The sequence below is a fragment of the Apium graveolens genome, chromosome 4 (genome assembly GCF_009905375.1).
Source record: "Apium graveolens cultivar Ventura chromosome 4, ASM990537v1, whole genome shotgun sequence".
Lineage (NCBI taxonomy): Eukaryota > Viridiplantae > Streptophyta > Magnoliopsida > Apiales > Apiaceae > Apium > Apium graveolens.
This window is the reverse complement of record NC_133650.1, coordinates 305,405,252-305,420,267: the sequence shown is the minus strand read 5'-3', so window position 1 is coordinate 305,420,267 and position 15,016 is coordinate 305,405,252. Positions and strand designations below refer to the sequence as shown.

The window sequence follows — 15,016 nt, the reverse complement described above, 5'->3', positions numbered from 1 at the left end:
TTCTAAAATTAAAAAATTTCAGTTCGATAAATTTTTTATAAATATTAGTTGAACTGGTTAATTCCTTCGAATTATTGAACAATATATGTTTTTTTCCTTAGACAATATAAAATGCAATGAATCAATTGCTACAATATAGTATAGATATAACTTTTGTTTGAATAATTCAAAATATTGAAATAATTCAAAATATTTGTACAATATTATCTTGATCAATGAATATTGCTGATCTAAAAGAATTTTTTTTAAAAGTTAGTTTTTTTAAGAGAAAAATGAAAAATAAATCGATTTAATATATCATCGTAGTTTTAATAAATCTAGTGAGATCTCATTTCAAATTTCAAATATTCTTAAAATTGAGACGGATCCCAAAAATAATAATGTTATTCGTTACCAGTAAAGTTAGTAATTTTAATATAAATAATCAATTGATTTGATCCTATAAAGATCTCAAACACATTAATTTATATTAACATAAGATATTAAAAAAATTCATATTATTGGTAAGATATTATCGCCGAACTTGTAATTTAAATTTACTAAACGTAGAATGTGACGATGTTTTTCGGTCGGGTCATGTAGTTTAATTTTGAGTATTTTTTGAACAATGGGTCTAGTTCTAAAATGCATTGACTCATTATAATTCGAATTTATCTAAATATGTAATACCAATATAGATTATTTATATATAAGCGATTATATTTTCAATTTTTTTTTAAAAATTATACATGTACATTTTAATTACTTTTTATAATAAAAAATATGTTAAAAATCTATGAGATATATTTTCAAACTAAAAAATGATTAATAAATATGATAATAATCCATTTATGTATTATGTCTAATTTTATATCTGAAATTTAATTCTTTAAAATTAACTATACAAATATTTAACTAACTATCTTTTTTTTCGGAATTCAAGTGTCTTTAAAGTTAAATAAAATATTCATTTAGCACACTTACATATTATGTGTATAATAAAAAACACGTGTGACAATATGGTGTAGTGGTAAGAGATTGTATAGTTGAATGAAATAACTTGAGTTCGATTTCCACAAAACACATCTTTTATATAAATATTAAAAATAAGGGTAATTTAGTCTTTTCGATGAGACTTTTTAATCTCATGAAATTATACCTTGTTCTCCTATTATATATAGAAGAGAAATTCAATTTTACACAAAAAATACGACACGAAATGACACGAAACGAAAGTACACCAACACGAATGTACACGAATCCTAAAGACGTCGGTTTTGAATTTGACCTTAAAATACACGAAACACCAAAATACACAACACGAAAGTACACAACACGAATGAATTGGGACCCAAGCAACCAAGGTCCTTGAAAGAGTGCATCAAAACTTACTGCAGACGAATTTACTAGGTACACAAACAGTTATATATTTTTAATATATTTCGTATATTTTTTACCTAAAAACTTGCATTTTATTTATTTGTTTAATATTAATATTCATTTTACACGAAAAATACGACACGAAATGACATGAAATAAAAGTACACGAACACGAATGTACACGAACCCTAAAGATGTCGGTTTTGTATTTGACCTTAAAATACACGAAACACGAAAGTATACGACACGAACGAATTGGAACCCAAGCAACCAAGGTCCTTAAAAGAGTGCATCAAAACTTACTGCAGACGAGTTTACTACATACACAAACAGTTGGAGGAACAAAGAAACATACAGCATGAAGGTACCCCCACTAAAAAAAATCCAGTGATTTTAGGTTTGTAGTACTCTGCAGGCGCATCTTGCATACAAATTCTGGGGGTCCCAAGTCCTGTATCCATCAGATTCTTCTCCAAACAGGAACCACCGATTTACAAATATCATTGACCGCCAAATCCCCCGCGGCTCGCGACAGGAAGAAAGTGTGGGGTGGAGCGAAAACATGGAATGAAACAACTCCCAACAAATTAAACCAAGGCACACTTCTTGCCCACGCATGTACCGTCCACAAATTTCCTGTGATCTTTGTTCTTTGACGAGCTGATGTCCAGGTCGGTGAAAACTAGGGGAAGGCGCACACAAATACCCCTTACCAAAGGTGTTTAACAAAATCCAAACATATTCAGTACAGAGTATTAGGTATCAACAAATAAAATATAGTGTACAAGTGTAAAAGGATCAATTACCTTTGGACTACAAAACTAGAGCTCTCTTCTTGAGCTGCTCTTCAGCCTAGATTGCCATAGCCGTATTCACTCCAGGAGAAGATATATCCACTTTAAAAAAATGGGAGCTTTCAATCAGCAAAAGAAGGGAGTTTCAATCAAGTAGCATACAATGTTACATTACAGAACTCAGAAACTGTAACACTTCTCATAACAGAGGCATTTTATACCCCAATTGTTTGCAACATTATTTTTACACACGTCTTTCATCATTGAAGTACATAGGTGCGATAACATTTGTCAAGATAAATATGGGTATCCATTATTTCAGATCTCTTGGCAAATATACTAGAATGTACATCGTGAAAGTTAGAAATATACTGCAAACCAAAATAACATTAGCATACTTAAAAAACTAGAATTCACAAAGGACGCCACAACTTGAAGTAACACGGTATAAACCAAAATAAAACACCGAATGCAACTTAATGTGGAACATATCTACTAAAATAGTTTGCACTTTGCACCCTTAATTATAACTATAATAAGATGAGTAAATTACTGTAAATATGATCTTAACAAAGTGCTTCTAGTTACAAGATATTACAGAAGTGCTCCCAATTAGCGCGAAAAGCAAAAAAGCCAATTGGCATCATGGAACTCATTATCCCTCTTAATCAAATCACACTGCAATCTTCTTTTTTCACAAATTATAGTATATATATGTATCATCAGGGGCGGAGACGGGAATTTGGTTCAGGGGGAGGGGGACAAATCCTGACTTCTAAGCAAAAAAAAATTCAAAAGGTTCATAATGTCATTAATTCATTATTGCTATAAAAGTGCAAATGAAATTTTAATTTAAACGTTAAAAAACATGCAATAAAAGAAAATTATACTGATTTTAATATTATTATATAACATGCTAAATAAACTAAGATCTATGTATATTATTATATGAAATACATTACTCCAGAAATACACAAATAGATAAAACGATTTTAGAATTAACTCCTTATCCAATATACTCGCTCGCAAATTCACCTGCAGGATGTATACTCTTGACTCACATAATTTTCATAACAAGGTGGACTCCCTGACCCTAACAAACACGCGTGCATATATATTCTGAGACCCATAGTGTAAGCTGCAACATCATATATATCTTGTTTGTGTTATAAAAGCTATTAGGATTCTGATAGAAAAGAAACAAAGATTAGCCACCGGTATTTACCTACCGGAATCAAGACTATAAAAATAAAAATAAACAAGACTATAATGGCAGAATAATCATAGCAACACTTTGTATGTCACTATGCTTCATATATAGATCATAATCTCATATATTCTACTTACTTTTTTATAAAATTGATTACTCGGTCCTGAACAGATGTCTTAGTATCTATTTCCCTGTATTTAAGTATACATTTTATTCAATAAGTTGATCATTTATGACCTAAAGATCCGCCATATCTTGTACTTTATTCTGTTTAAGTATGCATCAACACCAGTTCTGTGCAAGTATGTAAATATAACCATCAGAAAGGGTAAAAAAATAACTTTACTGCAGTAATGCATATACTAAGATGGAGATATGTAGCAAGAGCAATACCTCAAATCAACACTTTGTGACTTCCTCGTATTCTCGAAGGTAAATGCCAGAATTACAACTAGTGTTGCTACATTGGAGCATCATTACTTACACGCCCACATGTCCTTGCTAGCGAAGAATTCAATTTTAGTCGTATACTCTTGTTGAATACTTCCTCCTGAATTCCAACTATTCTCATCTCTTTACCTTGAAGGTTTCCTTTATAAGCATATACTACTTAATAGCAAGCACAACATCCATCTGATGCACTCTGTAGTTATCCGTTTCCCTTGTATACAAAAAGCCTCACCTTTCTTATTTTTTTGTAAGTTCGGCACCTCTTTTTTCCCACAATACTTTCTTTGTTCGCCCTGCACTTCAGTTTTTTTACCCCACAACAGATCTCAGAAACTATAAATATTATTCGTTAAAGTCTGAAATAAAATGTGAGATTTAGTCGACAAATGTCACTAATTGTGTGAATTATATATATTTAACCTTTTACATGTGTGCTTTTTACAAAATTTATGATTTACCTTTAAAAGAAAATTACAGTTACCTTGTATTGTTTGGAAGAAGATTCACCTCATCTACGCATTCTTCTTTGTTTGGAAGATCATTGCACATTGGGTACCTTCTTTTACTGTGTGGTTATTTTAGTATGCCTGTTGGCTCATGAAGTCCATCTTCCCAAGGCATTAGCCATGTATTTTCCAGCAATCACCACCTTCTAAGGTGGCACTCCCAGATAGTACAAATTCAAATATTATTTGACTAGCTGCGAGTGTCACCATAGAAGGGTGGTGATTGCTAAGAAGTATATGGCTAATGCCTTCGGGATATGGACTTCATGACCAAAACACATGCTAAAATAACCACACGGTAGAAGTAAAAGAAAAGAAGGTAACCCATGTGCAACGATCTTTCTAACAAAGAGGAATGCATATATAATATGAATCTTCTTGCCAAACAAAAAAGGTAAATAACATTATCTTGTATTCTATTCTCTTTAAATGCCATTTCCCGTCGCCACACTAATAGAGCAATAATTGGACTATTAAGCACATGACATGATAACATGTTTCATATTTGTTTTTGCAATATGGGGCGTTCTTAACGATAGCATTTGGGTTTGTTGGCACCTTCTCCCCCAATATGCAGTGAACACCTGAAAATGTGAAAGCAGAAGACAGTAGCACATTAGCACATTATCAGGACACGTCGATGATAATCTTTTTATGAAATTATTGCCCAAAAAAAATTAGTTTGCAATATGTTATGGGAATCTAAGTCAAGCCTTGGCTATCTTGGTATATGTGAATTTGTATAATCGAGGAAAAGGGATTTCTCATTTTGCAAGAGGATAAAGTAAATGGGCAAGACACTGAGGTCATATGCAGCTACTGTATGGATGGCTATGCCTATATCTGCCTAATAATAAATATTTTGTATGTGTATTTCAAAAGAGTTTTATTAAGAGTGTAGATACATCATAAATAATTGGACTTTTAACTCAGTAGTATGTATGTGATAGAGAACGGTCAGTAGTCAACTTTCAAATATATTTATTATTAGTTGCTCAAAACAACTGTTGTTCTAAAAAGGTTTAACTGTTTAACCTACATCCATAAAATCGTAGTTTTTTTTGTCAAGCATAAAATTGTATTTATTTATTCTCCATATACCCAATAAAAAAGAGTGCATAAACTATTTACCATCCAAGGAAGAACAGGTATTAGGGTTGTTTCACAATCAACTTTTGTTAGATTAGCATAGCGAAGTAGATCATATCAAACCTAGTATAAGGCTGCAATTAAAGAAAAGCATACATTTTTTTATTATGTCCAGAATCCTTCACTTGAATACCTTCATTGTCCACCATGTCTATTTGTACTGCTTCATTTAAAAATCCACCCAATACTTAAAATCATTTACTAATGTTCATCTCTCCGGAGGTGTATTTTAACATATTTTTTTCCTCAAAATTTAGCAAATTAAGAGGTATTAGTTATGATTTTAAAAGTTGCAAAAATTTAGTGGTAACCTATAGAGATTGTAAGAAGTCTTTAAAATTTTCGTCGTACTCTAGCAAAATCTAAGGTCTTTAAGAAATTGTGTAGGTAGTCAATCGGGTAGTCAGTCAGGATTTTACAAAATCCTTTCCATTTTGCTTGGCATACAAAAACTACAAAAATTTTAACAGGATATATATTTATAGTTGCTTTTTTTACTTAGTAAGGTTAGAACACATGTAGAGATCATGCATATTTCTTAAAGATTCTGATGAAGCAAACTCTATCTCTAACTCGACTTAAGCACACCTAACTCCATTTTTAACTTGATAAAAATACACTGATATGTAGAAGGGATCAATTCCTACATCCAAAACTATAAAATGTATTCCTGCTAATCCTTAATATTTATAAGAAATGTATAAGATTAGATTAGATGTGGTGCATTATGACATTCCGGAAAAGAGGAGCAGGTTCAGCCCAATGTTGTCCTTGACCCACTAAACCAGCCAATGATACCTAGAACGCTGGATCAAGCAATCAGCAGACCAGATCAACTCGCCTTCATGAAAACTTATGTGCTTATTAATACAATTAGATTCTATTTAGGCCGTGGAAAGAAGAGTAAATCCACCTTATTAAAAGACCCTTTCGATTTAGCCTATTAATAATACTGTAAGTGGATCTTAACTCCACTATTAATAACAGTTGGTGCTATGTTTATTAATAAGAGTCGGTGCTATGTTACTCGGACTTGGGTAAAAGTGTCCAACGTGGATACGTATCCAAGTTTCGGACTTGACAACAATTTGAAAAATATATTTTGGCCTAAAATAATTGTCCAAGTCCGAGTGTTTATGTCCAAGTGTTGGACACTCGAAGGTAAAATGATGGTAAAATGAAGTGACCGGGTATATGGATGTTAAAAATGAGTACTCAGAGAATAAGACGGGTACTCGAATTTCAAGAAAGCAACCAAGTCGAACCAAACAGATTTTTGTAACGTTAGACTCTTTAGTTATTAATTCCTTTACAACATTTTGTGCATCCAAAAGTGAGAGTTTTTAATTTGGATGAAGAATGCACAAAAATATTTTGGCAACTTTTAAGGAAATAAATCGATTACTATCGGTTTTATTAGCATGCCGTATTTACGTCATTTAAGAATATTTGATTGATATTGATTCAAAAATGGTTCCTCCTAACAAGTTATTCTTTTTTCAGGTAGTGGTTTACCTTAGGGATGGTGAGTTTTCTACGGTATATACACATATATCTATCTTTCCTCCTTTTTTTCAATTATCCTTTACTTCACGGTTTATCCACATATATCTATCTTTCCTTCTTTTTTTCAAATATTCTTCACTTCACGGTTAATCCACATATATCTATATCTCCTTCTTTTTTTCAATTATCCTTAACTTCATCCTTGTCACGCATCGTGACGTTTTTAGGGGTTATGAGTTGAAGAATAGGTGTCTCATTAAGATAAACGCAACTCAAAAGTTTTTAGCACTTAACAAGAATGTTGTTACAACTTACAGGCATTGAGATTCATGAAAAAATGTGTGATGTCGATAGTCAAAATAAGTAGGACAGAGAACTGAGCGCAAGGCTGTATGATGTATAATTATCCACTAAAATGAATCTACATCACTCGGAAGTTCGAACACAAATTACAAGGAAATGACACTAGATAGGCTATATATGATTCACGAAGAGACATGTGACCAGTGTTGCTAAAAATATAATAAACAGATTGAGTGCAAGTGGTGAAATTTTAGCCATATACAATGTGGATTTAAAATTGTAGACCACGAAAAGCGAAGTATTAAAATGTTAAGAATTTGTTGCCATGATGAATGACGAAAAGTCTAGATGTTAATAACGTTTATGGGAGTTTAGATTTGTTAAATTAACAGTGACAAGTAAATTATTAGAACTCATAATGATGCTAGACACTGAAATGTCTTGCATGATCTTGTTTGATGGATTTTTTATCTCAAAGATGATGAATTTAATTCGATAAAAGGGATATGCAACGACTCGATCTATATTTAGGCAATTTGTATCTCTTTTATCACAAAATCTAGCTGTTTTCTTTCAAATTTCTTTCAATGCGCGAGTTTAACCCACCAATAGATTTTATATCTAGGCAATTTATCATTCTCGACTCAATTAAACTCACATGGTTCAAACGGCACCTTAATTATTACAAAGTTATTTATAGAAGTACAATCAAGCCTATAAATATCGATAATTGACTATCATAATTCACAAACATGCTCTTATATCAAAATTGCACAGATCAGCCTGATTAAATAAGTATCAATAATTACCACAAGTATCGATAACTGAGGTACACATAGATATACATTTTAATAATTAAAAACAATAATAGTTACAAATAGGCGGATCAGCATCAACATTTCCGAAACAAAAAATCAGTTCATCAAGCAGAGAACGCAACTTATTAAGCAACTAACATTGAGATTCATACTTATCATCAAACTAACAGTCCAGATAATACAAATTATAATAATTACAAACAGGCAGATTAAATCAGTGTATTCGAAACGAAATATCAGTTTACAAAAGATACAAACAGGCAGATAACTTAACTTACATCGAGAATCAAACACATCATCAAACGGACGGTCAATATCAACTCTCATCAGTCAAAACAATTTTCAATCCATCACTCTTAAGCGCATTAACAACACTCCAGATCATCTGACTCTTCTCCGATCCTTTCTTCTCGATCTCTCGATTAACATCCGCGTAAATCGCACGTGCCGCCACGTCGCCGCCGCCGGAGAAGCTCGCGAGCTTGAAACGCTTAGCGAGAACTTCTCCGACGGCGGCTGCTGCCTTGGGATTGGAGAATCGGCCGCAGTCGAATGAATTTTTGATGCAGTGCTCGACGGTGGAGGCGGTGGCGATTAAATCGCCGGTGGTGCGATTTACGATGTTGGCGGTGATGAATTTGACGGAGATGTGGAGTTTTAAAACGTGATTTGTCATTGCCGTTAGATTTTGACCGGACGGCGTTTGACACGTTGGTTTAGGTTGAGTAGGTGATTGACACGTTTTTTTACTGTTAGAGGGTTTTGGCAAGTTTCAAATGTACATTTTGTTCAAGTTTAATCTTGGTGTAAAATTTTCTAGAAATGCTGTGTTACCCGACCTTTTTTCCCCAAAAATTTTCTAATGTCGATTTGTCACTCCAAAATTTTCCAAATATTATAGTGTCATGTGAAAAAAACTTTTTTTTAAATATTATGGAATTCCGTGTAAATAAATATGCGTTTATAAATTAAAATATGTCAGATATTTGAGATATCATTTGATAAAATATTTGAGTAAGATTTTTGGAGAATTTAGTATTATTTTGAATTTATAATTTAAACTCAATTTGATTTGCGTAGATATTGGGAATGTCGGGTCTTTCATGATTAAAAATAATAATTCAATTAAAAAATAATAAATTAAATTTATAAAATTTAGTATTTAATTTGTGTATATATTGACACATTATAAAAAAATTGAAGAAATATTTGTAAATGTTTAAATGTATATATTACTTAAAATATTTATGATGTCGTTCGAATTAATTTTTATTTGAAATTATGAATTTAACCGAATAACATGTTTGAATAAGGAAAGAAGTAGTTTGAATTGCAAATGTAAAACTAGATAGAATTAGAAACAAGAGACGAGGAAATGACAATTTAAATTATGTTATTTGAAATGTAATGTATAAAGTAATTCTTTTTATTAATCCAGTGTCAGGACCAGTTTTCCCACGTTCGAATGTGTGATCTTGTTGGAATGATACACCCCTAAAATCAGACTCTAAACCAATTTGTGATCTTGGGATAGTAAACCCCTAAAATCACACTCTAAACTTAAACTAACGGGGACACCTTTAGTTATTGTTAAACCACAAAAAGGATGCAAGAGGGCCTATAAATTTTCTTGATTTATTTGTAGAAAAACACTTGTGTAGCATTTCTGAGAGATGCATCATCTCCTGAATTCATAGGTCGTGGAAGCATTCATCAAGCATCGGTGGAGCGCAGAACAACTTACCAATTAGGCATGAGCAAAAAAAAAAAATTATGCCCGCAAGGGTTGGCACAACTGGTTAAAAAGGGGATAAAATGTCCTCTTGGTCACAGGTTCGAATCCCACAGGAGGAGAATTTATGATTATGTCTCTTGAGTCAGAGCCTGTCGCTTAAATACGGTTTACCTTGGTTCACGTGGTTTGCAGGCTATTACGTGAACCCGTAGGATTTACCCATTGTGCACCCGAAGGATAGCGGTTGCGGGTTACCTACGATAAAAAAAATAAAAATCTGAATTCGAAGCCGAATCCTTAGTTTCACCGAGTTGTAGGTGCATCAGAAGTCTATATGGTTTCACTAATTCTCTGAGACCAAGATGGTTACATAAAGTCGGCAAATTCAGTCCGCTTTAAAGTATAACCTTCACAAAGTGCACAAAACTTAAGTAACACACTGTCTAACTTTAGAACACGTAGCTCGTAGGCCTAATAACATATATGATGATTAAAACTGTTATCTCATGAGTTTAGAGCAGGCAGTTAAACAAAGACTTGAGGCAAAGAAAAGGCAGGTAGCTAGCAGACACACACTTTTAATTACTTGATACATATAATGCGATTTAGCATATTTGTACCGGTCATCTCAATCACGGCAGAGGGAAATTTGATACCAATAATGCGAAGCGTTTAATTTTAACACCTGATATGCTTGGCTGTAAGAGTACATGAGACGATAACCTCGATAAAGCAAAGACAGTCCATCTGTGAAATCGGTCTGCCTTTACGATCCCTCAAGAACACGAACACTGGCAATCCATTTAGATATCCTCACATATACAAAGGTTGAGTGCAACTGTACAATTAAAAGATCACTCGCATTCAGAGACTCACAATTTAATCTTTTATTGGGTCTAAATTTAAGTAATTATCTGAATGTGTTCTCCACAACATGTTAATGAAAAACAAGAAGTAAAATCTTCCTTTTATGGAATGTCTTTGAAATTAAAGCTGCGGTCTGTAACATAATGACCCGGTGCTTGATTTGGGATACAAGCTGCGGGTTTTATCCTGTCAATGTGAGCAATCTATAGAACAAGCGGGAGACAAGTAGCACAGGTCCTGTTCAGCTCTCTAAGTTTCTAGGGCGACACGGAGATGACAGTGTCCCTCGTAGTGCTGTCTCTGGCAAAAAGATCTTGTTATAGTTTGACAAGTCAATGGAGGACTAGATTGCGGAGAATAATGTAGGACAATCTAATATATTCGCAAACTGAATAAACCAAAGGAGATGCTCTGAACTCACACTTTTTATTCCAGCAAAACATTACAATATAAAGGAGAAAACTTGCAAATAAAGTGGCTAGAAACTAGGAAGAAAATAAAATATTCTGCTAATCAAATCTCTGATTAGCTGCAATCAAGTAACTACCTTGAGCACTACTCCACATATTTTTAAATTAAATCAAATGCATATTTAAATAAATCTTATAAAGTTTAGATTAAACCCAAAAAATTCCCCCGTAATCTAAACTTATCCATGTAGATCCTTTATTCCGAGTAGCCTGCGCATTTTCTCAAACTTGACCACAGTTAGTGCCTTCGTCAATGTATCTGCTCGTTGCGTATCTGTGCTAACATATTTCACGATGATCTCCCCCTTCTCAACACACTCACGTGTAAAATGATAGCGAATGTCAACATGTTTGCTCCTTTTGTGGAATACAGGGTTTTTGGCCAAATCAATAGCTGATTTGTTGTCAATATGAAGCACCACTGGACCAATATCCTCACATGTTATTTGAGAGAGTAGATTACTTAACCAAATTACCTGACACGCGGTTGCGGTTGCTGCCATAAATTCAGCTTCACAAGATGATAATGCCACGCACCTCTGCTTTTGGGATACCCATTTTATCAGACTTTCATTTAAGTAGAAAACCATACTACCCGTGTTTTTCCTGTCTTCAATTTGTCCAGCTAAATCGCTATTCGAGTACCCAGTTAACACATTATTTCCGCTGCTCGTCGAGTAAACAAGACCAAAGTTCAACGTCCCTTTGATGTACCTTAGTATACGCTTTGCTGCATTAAGGTGCACTGTAGTAGGCTTCTCCATAAATCTGTTTACTATGCCAACCGAGAATGCGATGTCTGGCCTTGTGTGAACTAAATAACGCAGTCCTCCAACTAAACTTTTAAACTGAGTTGTGTCCACCATTACACCACCTTCATCTTTGTTGATAATCTATTTGGGGTCCATTGGGTATTTTATTGGATTACAACTACCCATCCCTGCCTTTTCCAAGATCTTTTTAGCATATGCTGATTGTTTGAGTTCGATATATTTAGCTCTTTGTTTAACCTCTATCCCCAAGTAATGTTAGAGTTTTCCCAAATCAGACATCTCAAACTTCTTGCTCATCTGTTCTTTAAATTCATTAATTATGGCAAAACTTGTTCCTGTTATGAGCAAGTCATCGACATATACTCCAATGATCAGGATTTCTCCTCTGGATCTTCTAATGTAGACGACATGCTTATACGGGCACCTCTCGAAACCCAACTCCTCAAGACACTTGCTCAATTTTGCGTACCACGCCCGAGGTGTCTGCCTCAGGCCATACAATGTTTTTACTAATCTGTACACTAAATGCTCTTTTCCTTTCTGGAAGAAACCTTCAGGTTGAGATACATAGACTTCTTCTTGAATTTCTCCGTTCAAAAATGCAGTTTTCACGTCCAAATGATGAACTTCCCAGCTCTTACTTGCAGCAAAAGCAAGCAACAATCTCACAGTCTCAAGTCGCGTGACTGGTGCAAAGATCTCTTCGAAATCTACTCCCTACTTTTGTACATACCCCTTGGCCACAATTCTTGCTTTATACTTCAAGACCTCCCCATTTGTGTCTCTCTTAATTTTGAATATCCATTTCAAATCGATAACCCTTTTTCCAGGTGGTAACTTAGTGAGTTTCCATGTGCCGTTTTTCTCTACTGCATCCATCTCCTTCTTCATAGCTTCTTTCCATTGATGATGTTTCACAGCCTGCCTATAACTCACAGGTTCATCGATCCCCATGAAGAATAGTTCATCATCTTCGAGTTCAACCTCTTCGGTGTTGGCATAAATTTCACTCAATGATCTGAAATTTTGAGGTGGTTCGCTGCCTGTTTCAGAGTCTGCACTAGATACGGATGAGCTCGAAGAGCGTATTGACTCATTATCAGTTTCTGTATCAAGCGGTATATCAACATTTTCTTCCATCAAATTCTCTCCTGTCCCAAAAATAGTGAATGTCTTCTACTGTTCTCCGTGAACGTCCTCATCTTTCTTCCATGACCATTATTTTCTTTCCTCAAAAATCACATCTCTACTAACATGCACTGTTTGATTAACTGGATCGTACAACCTGTATGCTTTTGTACCAGGTTCTTTTCCGAGATGGATAACAGGTTTGCTTCTATCGTCTAGCTTTGTCACTTTCTGGCTTGGCACCTTCATATGAGCTAAACACCCAAATACCCGTATATGTCCAATGTGTGGTTTTTCTCCTGACCAAGCTTCATACGGGGTTATTCCAAACACAGCACGAGTGGGTAGTCGATTTAATATGTAAATCGAGTAGCGAATGGCTTCACCCCAGAAAGTATTCGGTAGTTGCATCTCTTTTAACAAGCTGCGAGTCATTTCAATCATTGTTCTATTTCTTCGTTCTACTATGCCATTTTGTTGTGGCGAGTAGGGTGCAGTAAGTTGTCTTGCAATGCCTGCTTCATCACAATAATTCATGAATTCTGTTGAGCAAAATTCGCCCCCCCTATCTGTTCTGAAAACTTTAACTTTCTTTTCGGGGCCATCTTCAACTTGTGCGCGAAATTTTTTAAATATTTGAAATGCTTCATCCTTTGATTTTAACAAGTATGCCTACATGACTCTGTTATAGTCATCAACTAGAAGAAATATATATCTGTTACCTGACGGGGTAAGTGGAGAGAGTGGACCACATAGATCTCCGTGAACCAATTCGAGTACCCTCTTAGCACTGTAACTTGATTGAGAAGGGAAGCATTTCCTTGTTTATTTTGCCATTAAACACCCCGTACACACTGCTTTCGGGTGTGTCAGTTTTGGTAGACCATGCACCATCTTTGTAGAATCCATTAACAACATTGCCTTGAAATTTACGTGTCCCAGACGAGAGTGCCACAACCATGTATTTTCATCCGCCTTTGACAACATACACTGAGGTTCACTGTGTACAAGAATGATTTTGTACAGCCTATTCAACGACCTTTTCACTTTCATCAATAACTTCCCCATTTGTCATGCACCCACAATAGATCACCGTTGAGAGTAACCTTATTTCCTTCTTCCGATAATTGACCGAGGCTAATTATATTATTGCAAAGTGAAGGAATATAGTATACCTCTCGTAAAATTCGTTCTTCTCTTGTCTTGCATTTGAATACTATTCAGCCTTTTCCTTTTATATGAACTACTGAGCCATCACCAAACTTGACTTTTCCTGTTATTTTTTCATCCAATTCTTTAAACTTTGAGCGCTGCCCAGTCATATGGTTGCTTGCACCATTATCTAGATACCACAAATTACATTCCACCTTTTTTCGCTCCCTGCTTTACTCAGCTTTGGTGCTACTCTTTCTTCATTAACCAACACCATATCTCGGTCTTCCCCTCACATTCAGTCAGTAGTAGTGCTGGCTCATCATCTGGAATTCGTACAATGTTCACCTCTTCTTTGTTTTCTCTGTCACGCCTTGGCCTCCTGCATTCAGCAACGTAATGTCCTAGAATGTTGCAATTAAAACATCTTATTCTACTTTTGTCACGCCCAACTCGACCGATATCTTTGCCTCGAGTTCTCTATTTTGTTTCACTCTTGCTCGAGCGTTTGATCCACTCGTCTCTAGTGAGTAATAGTTTTCCCTCTTCCCTATCTCTCTTCAACCACTCTTCCTCGGTAAGAAGTAGTTGCTGGCTACCACTTCCTTCGACTTGTCCTCGTAGCCTCTCTTCATGGGCCTTCAATGATCCCATCGTCTCTTCAACTGTCATTGTGTCCAAGTTACCGAACTGCTCAATCGTGGATGTTATTTGTAAGAATTTTGGGGGTACGGCTCTCAATAGTTTCTTAACTACATACGCCTCCGATACAACTTCCCCGAGTGCGCGTATATTT

General features: G+C 34.8%; 1 protein-coding gene and 1 long non-coding RNA gene across 4 annotated transcripts; both read right to left on the bottom strand.

Moving 5' to 3' along the window:
* Window positions 1–1,537: 1,537 nt before the first annotated feature.
* Window positions 1,538–8,906, bottom strand: LOC141721526 (uncharacterized). 3 transcript variants are annotated; one of them, XR_012574777.1, is made up of 5 exons: window positions 8,374–8,906; window positions 4,272–4,903; window positions 3,757–4,169; window positions 2,166–2,255; window positions 1,538–2,067 (listed from the first exon to the last, which is right to left on the bottom strand). It is a non-coding gene; the product is annotated as an uncharacterized LOC141721526 (long non-coding RNA). The 3 variants fall into 3 exon arrangements; XR_012574776.1 differs by having other exon boundaries at window positions 3,757–4,111; window positions 8,374–8,898; XR_012574775.1 differs by having other exon boundaries at window positions 3,757–4,106; window positions 8,374–8,894.
* A 2,440-nt stretch (window positions 8,907–11,346) lies between these two features.
* On the bottom strand, window positions 11,347–12,033 carry LOC141720017 (secreted RxLR effector protein 161-like). The gene has a single exon (XM_074522374.1). It carries the CDS (start codon window positions 12,031–12,033, stop codon window positions 11,347–11,349), a length of 687 nt encoding a protein of 228 aa, XP_074378475.1.
* Between the last annotated feature and the right edge of the window lie 2,983 nt (window positions 12,034–15,016).